The following is a 10,147-nucleotide window of genomic DNA, read 5'->3' on the forward strand; positions in this document are numbered from 1 at the left end:
TATGTTTGCTTAACGATATCACACAAACTATGCAATATATACACACAATGCATATCTTACAGAAATATCCATTTGTACAACTATGTGTAATATGCAATTTATATAAATTGGCAGTTCTGTCAGCTTAATTTCTCACCATGTAAAAACATCATATATATATATATATACATGTATGATGTACTTTTATGTATTAATTTGTTCATTTTTAAAGGCATCGTTTAACAATATCGAATCTGAGATGCATGGCCCTACAATGATATCAGTGTCTGTGATATGGTGTAATATTGAAGCCTTACAAAAATTGCGCTTCAATAGGATCATGAATTGCCTCAAAATTAATGTTTGAGTGACCGCTTTTTGTGACCATACCTATTTCCCCCAAAAGACTGTAGTGTTATAGAAACCGTTCAGAAAACAAATTTTTGAATTTTGAGTTCCAATCATGAATATGTTGATAATCAGATAGGCGATTGGCTTGAAAAAGTCATGGGGTTCCTGACTGACCTCAGGGTTTATAATTCTCATTGCAGCATGAGCTAAATCCAGGATTTTGTTTCAGAATTGGGCCGAGACAAAGTTACCCAATCCCTTTAAAGGGATCCGGTAACTTTGTCTCAGATTCTGAAACAAAATTCTGGATTTAGCTCATGATGCAATGATAATTATAAACCTTTAGGGTCAGTCAGGAACCCCACTACTTTTACAAGCTGATCGCCTGTCTGATTATCAAGATATTTATGATTGGAATTACAAATTTTGAAAACCGTTCGCCTGACAGTTTTCATAACACTACAGTCTATCGGAGAAAACGAGTATGGTAAAACCGGTCACTCAAAGATTTTTACGTTTTTGAGGCACTTCTTGATCATTTTGAAGCGCAATTTTTTTAGGACTTCAATATTACACCATATCACAGACACTGATAACACGTAGGGCCGTGTATCTCAGATTTAACATTGTTAAATGATCCCTTTAAGTATACAGTGCAAGTTACAAGAAGAATCACCCTTTTAGAATTACGGTGTACTTCAATTATTCAAGTAAACAGTAAATATCAATCTGTTTATCCTATTCAACTAGGACATATGGAGCCATGAATATGGTACCCCCAAAATATGACACTGTAAATTAATGAGAGCAATTATGTGCATAATGTCCCTTTTTGTCAATTTTAACAAAATCGAAAATAAATTACTAAACTATCCATACCCTTACCAAATTTGAAAATGTTTGTTAAAGTGTTTTGACAATTAATTAGTCCTGATTTATGTTTCTTCAGAATGTGACATATTACAGCTCATCTTCAAGTAAACAAGAATGGTTCTAATTCAACCAGTTCACCTTTCATTCTTGAGTTATGACAAGAAAAAGGAAAAAGAAAAAAAAAAATAATAAGGGAAATGAATGATTTAGTTGTTAACTGAATATTTATCATTAAAAAATAAAGAATGTGGGTGAAACCAATCCAAGTTTGGATGGAATACAAGGATAAATTTCATTGATTAGCCAGTTAGTGATTACACAGTTTTACTATCAAGATAATGTTTACAAGATTTTTGGCAACGCTACAGTAGCCTAGTACACATGAACTTGGCTTGTTTATGTTGACCAGCAGGCAAGGTTTGAGCTGGCAAAGGGTTTTGCAGCAAAAGAAATGTGTTTAGCATTATCTCGTTAAATAACAAGTTCCTTGGGACCATGGAAGTTACCTTTTTACAACAGGAATACTATTACGTCAGGGTTTTAAAAAAAGAGATAGCTGGGACCAGCAAAATCACCTTGTTATAAAAGTATTGTCACACATTCTAACTAATACTGTTGCATGAGTGATTACGAGCAATGTCAACAAATAGCTTTAGAGGTGATCCGTTGCAGTGTGTTGTGAACATTCTCTTGATAGTAAAACTGTGTAATCACCAATTGGCTAATTACAGTGTGTTACATGCATGACTGATTCTACATGCAATGTTCTATTTTCCATCTGCCAGTCTTTTGATCTGGCACATTATTGCAAGGGCACTAACGTAGATAGAGATGTAGCTTAATACGTGGACATGTAAATTTAATCTATTAATTTAATTTCTCGATAGCACCCTCAAAAAAGTAGTTCTTCATGAATACATTCATTGGTATAGTTATCCTCTATTGGGAACCAGTGTGAGTAAGCAGATGTCTTGCCAGATGACCACTGCGGTAGAACTTCCTATCGCAGACCTCACATTGATGCTTCCTGTCTCCTGAATGAGACACCATGTGACGCGATAGAGAGCTTCCATGGTTAAAAGAACTGCCACAAACCTCACAACAGTAGGCCTTCTGGCCCTTGTGGCTTGCTGTGTGGCAGATCAGCTGTCGTCGCTCACGGAAGCTCTCGTCACATTTCTCGCACTTGTAAGGCTTCTCTCCAGTGTGACAACGGCGGTGGCGATTGAGACCCCCTCGCTGGCAGAAGGACTTATCGCAGAACTCGCATTTGAAGGGTTGGTACCGTGAGTGGGTAAGCATGTGCTGGGCTATTTGGGTACTCTGGTAGAAAGTCTTCTCGCAGATTCCACATTTGTAAGGCAGAATCTCTGAGTGGCTTTGGAGGTGAATCTTCAGCGCCTTTCGATCACTGAAGATTTTGTCACATTTTTTGCACTGGTGGATGCTTTCAAGAGATTGTCCAACAAAAGCCTTTCTATGATGAGATCTTTTGTTCCGTCTTTTGGCAAGAGCAGCAACATGCTTTTTCATATGGCGTCTTAGACTTGTGTTGCGGGAGAAGGATTTATCACAGAGAGAGCACTGGAACCGATGTCCTTGACCATGAGATCTAAGGTGAACAGTCAAGTGGCTCTCTTTGGTAAATGTCTTGTCGCAAATCCCACACTGATGAAACTTGTCTTCTGTATCGATGGGATCATGCCTGCTAATCTCTTTGGATGCGCCTTCTACAATGCCTTGGGAAAGATCTCCATCTTGATGTGTCTCCACATGCTTCACCAAAAGTGCTTCAGTCACAAAAGCATCGTTGCAAACATCACATTTATACCTTTGCCCCTTCTTTTTGAATTTCGACGCTGCATCTACATGATTCGCTTTCCTAGAGGGGTCCTCTCGTGGAACATCAGGATGGACTTTCATGTGCCTTGTCAAGCTACTGTTGGTGGTGAAGGACCGATCGCAGAGGGCACACTGAAACCTTTCTCTTAGGTGGGACCTCAGATGGAGCTTCAGCTGATTCTCGTTGGACAATGTCTTATCACACATACCACACTGGTACAGGTGATCCTTCATTGGCTTGCTTTGAGTTATTGAACCTACATTCTCATCAGGTTGATGCTTCTCTGGTGTTTCAATTTTGTGAGTTCTTACATGCTTGAGGAAAATGTTTTCCTCCAAGTAGGACTTATGGCACACATTGCAACGATACACATGATTTACTGAACGAGTTGTTTTGGTTCTCCCTTTCTGTTCTTTACTGTTCCTCAGCAGGAATCTTTTTGCTTGGGGATGTTTCTTGAGGTGACGAGTAAGGCTACTGGTCGTGGCGAAGGACCTCTCACAGAAATGGCACTGGAAACGCTGGCCAGGCATGTGAGACCGGAGGTGGAAGGTCAACTGGCTTTCTTGTGCAAAAGTCTTATCACAAACCCCGCATTTATGTGACTTGTCCACAGCGTGAAAGGTTTCCATGTGCTGTCTGAGAATCGCGCTGCTGGAAAACGTCTGCTCACACATCCCGCAACGATGTACAGGCTCCTGCCTCTTGTGGTTGTCGATATGGCTTGCGAGAAGTGCCTCACTGCTGAATGATTTATCACAAATATCACAGTGGTATGTTTCACTGTCAATGTGACCCTTATTATCATCTACCCTGTGTTTCTTGTCAGACATCAAGTCGCCTGTAGCACCATGCATCTTCATATGACGAACCAGACTAGCACTCCTTGTGAACACTCTATCACAGACCATGCACCTGTTGCGTCCACTTCGATGAGTCTTCAGGTGGAAAATCAGCTGACTTTGCTGTGTAAAAGTCTTCTCACATATACCACATTGGTGGAACTGCTCTACATTGTGCTGGGAATCTTTGTGCCTGTTCAAGGTTCTGATGTCTCTGAAATTGTCACCACACTCATCACAAGGATGCATCTCTACGTTATCCTCTGCGTGAGTTGTGGCATGAATGATGAGGTTGGACTCGTCTCTGAAAAGTTCATCACATACCTCACAGCGATACAAGTGTTCTGATGCATGAGACATAACATGCAGAGAATATGACACCTCTGTGGTAAAGGACTTGTTGCACTTCTCGCAACGAAAAACCTGATGGCCGTCATGGGTAGCAAAGTGACTCAAAAGACTTTTCTGGTCAACGAAAGTTACATCACAAATATCACAGCATAACACTTGTTCTTCTCCTTGGTCAACAAACTGTGCCACCTGACTGGGAACCTTAGTTCTTTTCTGCCTGTGAATTCTCAAATGACGAGTCAACCTACTCTTTTCTCTGAACCGCCTCTTGCAAATGCCACAAGGATATGGCAACTCTCCTGTATGGCTCCGACTGTGATAATTTAGAGCATTGCGAGACCGAAACTTCTTGTCACAAAGGTCACATGAATACGGCTTCTCTCCAGTATGTATGCGCATGTGTCGGGTAAGGTCGCTATTTTTCCTGAAAGCTTTCTCACAAACAGCGCAGGAGAATGGCTGGTATCCTGTGTGGATGCGCTTATGCACGGTCAGGTTGCTTCGGTTGCTGAACATCTTCCCGCAGACATCACAACCAAAGACCTTCTCTCCAGTGTGGTACTTTTTGTAATGTGACAGAGATTTGTTCAATTTCTTTTTCTTCTTCTTAAGTTTCTTTTTGCAGGGGGTGTATCGTAGGACTGTGTCCGTAGGGGGCACATTTTCATCACCTTGTTTCGTAGTCTCTTCCTGTTCTACCACAAGAACAGTATTTTTATTGTTCTCATCTTGCCGACCCTCTCCATCTACAAGATTCTCAACAAGCAAACATTTCTTTCCAACGTAGTCACTTCCCATAGATGATGTGGCCTCCCCTGTGTCAGTAGCATGTATTCCTCCATCTTGCAAATGAAGTCCACTTACTTCTGATTTATCTGCATGAGCAGTGTCACTAGCCTCATTAGTGTTTTGTTTCAAGAGTCCAGGCTGAACATTGGACGTAAGTGATTCCCTTCCTTCACCAGTACCTCTAACATATGACTGGTCATGTGACATATCAGGTGATACGTGTAGCTCTTCGGCATGACTTCCTCCCTCATAAGTGTGAGTGCCGTGTTGGTGACTTTCGACGGGTACAGTGTCTGTGGCATCAACATGACTATGTCCATTTCCAACTTCAGCATACCGGTTTTGTGACAAAAGGGGAAGCCTCTCACTTTCGGGGTCATGTGACAGAGCATGTGATAGATCAGGTGATGGGATCTCCTCACCAGAAGGCATTGTGATGTCATCAGCCCATCCCTCTCCATCCAGTGGTTCACAGTCCATACCGGAATCATCCCTCTGTTCATTAGATGTCTCTCCTGTTGGGTCTCCTTCCCCTCCTAGAAAAATAGACAAAGACATAACCGAATATTACACAACTAATGTTGTAGTTAACTTGTGATTGTGAAAACTGGACCCTTGAAAAAAGAGGATTATATTTACTCAGAATCAATTGCTGAAATAAACCTGTCTGTCCCATTTTTGTCCATGCATTAATTGCAATAGTCGTATCACAACTCTCTTCTAATTTTGGTAGGAATAACAATAATATTTTCATTAGGACTCTTTATGAGTGATTGCCAAAATAATCATGCATGATCTTTTATCTTTACTTACATCTATTTTTTTTTTCTTTTCTCATTAGGCAAATATGTGAATTTCAGCAAGTTGTCAAAGTTTCATTTACAAATAACATGTAAAAGAAATATATACGGTATGTAAATTCTCTGTTTTATCTTATAACAAATCTGATAATCAAACCTCATTCATAAGTGGTCATGAAAGTTAATAGCAAACTTGCTGAGATTAGAATTACCAAAAAATCCCCCATCGACAAAAAAAAGAAGAAAGTTTTGTGCTGGATCCTGTTTCACTAAAGTTATGATTTAAATGTTATAATCTACTGAAATCGTAGCATTTGATTGGCCGAGGAGAAAATTGCCATATTTGCTGTAGGATTAATTTATACCTGTGTTGAAAGGGTTGTCATGGAGCTAATTAAGACCTGAAATGTGTTATTTTGAAAAGCCATTGTGTTGCACAAAGCAATCCTTCTCTAAATTCATGCCTTTTAGTTTGTGTGTGTGGGAGGGGGGGGGGGGGGGGGGGGGGGGGGGGGTTGTGGCAGAGGTAATTGCATGTATAGTAAAGGGGCGACTGTGCAGAAAGGCAAAGAAAGCGACAAAGATGTAAAGTGGGTGGGTCGGCAGTTTCCATGGGCAGAAAGTCATAATTTCAGGGGTGATAGTGAGCACTAAAAAAAAAATAGGTTTTTTGTTTTCCCCTCAACCACGCCACCCTTGAGTTAAAAAAAAAAAGACGATTCGCGGGGGAAAAAATGGCATCTAACAACATTCCCCCCTTTCGAGTAAGAAAATTGAGACAAACTTGGGAAAATTTGGAGAAAAATAGGGAAGAATAGAGATAATAAGAGGGAAATCGGGAAAATCAGGATAAAATAGGGAAGGAAAAAAAAATTGGTAAAAAAAAAAAAAAAAATGATTTTTTTTTTTTTTTTTTTTTTTTTTTTTAAATCGGGAAGAAAAAAAAAATCGGGAAAAAATCGGGAAAAATAAAAAAAATCGGGAAACCGATTTAAATCGGGTTTTTATCAGGCCTGTAATTTGCAGACTTGGTAGAAAAACCATTTATAATAATGGTGTACAAGTCTGCCCACAGCAAACTTGTAATCAACTCAATAGATACCCCTTGTCTCTGAGGACTTTACTGTATGGGGTAGAGCAAAGCATTACATAAAGCTTGTTGGTCATAAAACTGAAGAGTAATCTTGGTGATTGACAACACCCGTTATTGGCATGAGTCTCGACTATTATGTGTCTTTAAACATTAAAAGTGGTAAAAATACTCACCAATCAATTCTTCAATATTATGGCTGAATGACATTGAAACATTGTCATTAGACACATGGCCACATCCATCTCTTGAGCCCTCCATCATTTTAATACTTGGTACTTGGTTGAGTAATCCCTTTAGCAGCTCACTCAGGAAGCTATTCCGGGATGGTAGGTGAGGCGTGCAACTGCAATGAGTGCCATGAAGTGCAGAAATGGTGTTTGGACAAAGCACTTGTCAAATTACAGTAGAATACCATCTGCCAAAAATAAAAGGGAAGGAATAATTCACTTTAAATTCAGTGGCAGATTGCATGGTATATGAGTCAGCATGTACTGTAGAATACTGTAAAGTAAATTTAGTCAAACCTCAACATAAAAATGACAATGATGACTGTGAGTTGAGAGACAAAAACTGTCAGCTATGCCAGTTACATGTAGAAATATTTTTTTTTTAAATGAACAACAGCAAGCAAAGAACAAATTTAAAAAAAATAAAAAAAATTAATTGTCATGTGCTGAAACCGGTTAAACTATTTGTAAGAGTTAGAATAGGCTCCTTCTATATGTATTTGTTACAATTACTATTTGTTTCTCTAGTCTCTTCTCTCTATACATATTCATTTCACATCATTTGCTTATTAACTTACATCATTTACTTCAACTACTCAACGCAGTTCCTTCCTTCATTCCTCTCCTCTACATACCAAGTCTTCCATCTCACCTGGTATGTTCCTTAATTGTTCTCTTCTCATTCTTTATTCATGGATCTTGTGTGAATGCATTAGGTATTTTGATCTTCTTCTTACATGCATGTTATTGTTTCTCTTCTCCGTTTCCCTATTCATTATTCAGTTTTACTCTTAAATCCTATTTTGCAATTGGTTTGTGATATATTCCATTTGTATATAGACCTACTTTGCTTTAAAATATTCAGTACAATGCTGCATAGCAGCCTACAATTAGGACAGCCAGACTTGCACTGGACATCTTCTGAGTCAGTTGTATTGATTTAGGGCTCTGCTACTTTTATTCTGGAGATTTTAATAGGAGAGAGGATATATTTGAGTTTGGCAGTGGTTTTTGGATGATTGGTGTTTTAAGTATAAATATATATATTGATGAGAAGGTATTTGTATTACTTTATACTATAATCGGATTACAGGTATTTTACTTTACACCTTGCTTTATCATGGTTCTTTTGCATAACATGTGCAGCAGGATTTAAAGATCGTCCAAGAATGAGGATCTTCCGCAAAAACAAGGATATCCTTGCAAACGCGGATAGAGTCTACATTAAGTCCTAGAAAAAGTAAGGATCATTCGCATTTTCGCAGGCGTTTTTTTCATCGGCGTTCTGCGGGTTTTCGGGTTCCCGAACCACATGCTGGCGATGCGGAAAAAGGGATTCCGCATAAAAAAAGACCTCTAGTTCACCGTCTACTTTCATGTTGTCCTTCTTCCCGAGGATTTATCCCTCATATTGTGAAAGTCTCTGTTTAAATTCATAGTGAAATGCATCAAGAAAATCATTGTGGAATCCGTTTTTCGCATCGCCAACGACAACGCCTGGATCGAAAATAAGAAATGACGATTCTTATTTTAGCGGGCACGTCTATCCTCCTTTATGCAAACGATCCTTATTCTCAACCAGCGCCCCCTACTGATGATTAATAATATATATTTTTAAAATTAAGAAGGGGGGGGGGGGGGGGGGGAGATGGTCAACCTCTCAGTCTGAGAGTCTCACTATTCTCAGGCAATTGGAAAGCAAAATCATAAAGAAGTCACCAACAAGAACTGAGTACAAGATTCAAGACCCCGATTTTCAAGTATCAACATGACCGAGCACATGAAGAATTTTAAACAAAAGGTGGAATGACCGCTCCAATTTCATGGCTTAATGTGCTCCCTTGCAAATCTATCTAGCTGCGAGCTGCGAGCTGCGAGATCAGTGCGCTCGGTTATGAATCAGCTCAGAAATTACACACATCAATAAACGTAGGTGGGACCACAATAAATAGTTTGTATTGTTGTAATTAAAAGAATGCGATAAAAGATTAATTGTGACCTCTATCGCATCTAAATGGAAGATTAAATCGAAAGTGTCTTTATTTACAATAGATACACCAATCATTCACACTAAAGATGGACTTGAACACGTTAAATAAGCTCACTTACGCGATTTCTGCTGTTGTTCAGATGTTCACCTCAAATGACCTTTCGAATTAGTCTAAGATTCAGGCGGTAAGATCATTATTATAGACTAATTACAATAGTATGGGAAGAAGAAGAAGAAGAAGAAGAAGAAGAAGAAGAAGAAGAAGAAGAAGAAGAAGAAGAAGAAGAAGAAGAAGAAGAAGAAGAAGAAGAAGAAGAAGAAGAAAGAAGAAGAAGAAGAAGAAGAAGAAGAAGAAGAAGAAGAAGAAGAAGAAGAAGAAGAAGAAGAAGAAGAAGAAGAAGAAGAAGAAGAAGAAGAAGAAGAAGAAGAAGAAGAAGAAGAAGAAGAAGAAGAAGAAGAGAAGAAGAAGAAGAAGAAGAAGAAGAAGAAGAAGAAGAAGAAGAAGAAGAAGAAGAAGAAGAAGAAGAAGAAGCTTGCCTCTCTCTCTCTCTCTCTCTCTCTCAGTACTTTCCCTAGATTCCTCTCTCGATCTCTCCACAGCTCACCCTCTCCTTTTTTTGTTTTCTATCCCTTTCATGCATCTCTGACTTCTACACTCACTCCTAATCATCATCTTCCAAGTATCTCTCACCCGTCCCTCCTCTTTCTCTCTCCACCTCCTTCCCCCTGTTTCTACCTCCTCCACCTATTTCTCTCTCTCTCTCTACCTCCCCTTACCCCCTCTCTCTCACCCCCCCCCCCCCTCTCCCTTCTCTCTCTCTCTCTCTCTATTTTATGTTTTTCATTTTCAACCATTTAATTATTACCAATAGCTATTAGTTATCAGTTGAAATCAAAGAAAACTAATTATTTACACTTCTGACATCTTGTTGTTCCTTTCTTTATTTATTCGTTTTCTACATGTGTAGAAAGCAAGGATAGTTTAAATTAATAAGGGAGTTAGCTTGCC

General features: G+C 39.1%; 1 protein-coding gene across 1 annotated transcript; it reads right to left on the bottom strand.

Annotated features, from left to right (window-relative positions):
• Window positions 1-1,391: 1,391 nt before the first annotated feature.
• On the bottom strand, window positions 1,392-9,304 carry LOC115927336 (zinc finger protein 845-like). Its single transcript, XM_030993112.1, has 3 exons — window positions 9,258-9,304; window positions 7,095-7,336; window positions 1,392-5,564 (listed from the first exon to the last, which is right to left on the bottom strand). The coding sequence occupies exons 2-3, from the start codon at window positions 7,180-7,182 to the stop codon at window positions 2,143-2,145; spliced, it is 3,510 nt and encodes a 1,169-aa protein (XP_030848972.1). The 5' UTR covers window positions 7,183-7,336; window positions 9,258-9,304; the 3' UTR covers window positions 1,392-2,142.
• Between the last annotated feature and the right edge of the window lie 843 nt (window positions 9,305-10,147).

The sequence above is a fragment of the Strongylocentrotus purpuratus genome, unplaced genomic scaffold (assembly GCF_000002235.5).
Source record: "Strongylocentrotus purpuratus isolate Spur 01 unplaced genomic scaffold, Spur_5.0 spur5_scaffold_20, whole genome shotgun sequence".
Lineage (NCBI taxonomy): Eukaryota > Metazoa > Echinodermata > Echinoidea > Camarodonta > Strongylocentrotidae > Strongylocentrotus > Strongylocentrotus purpuratus.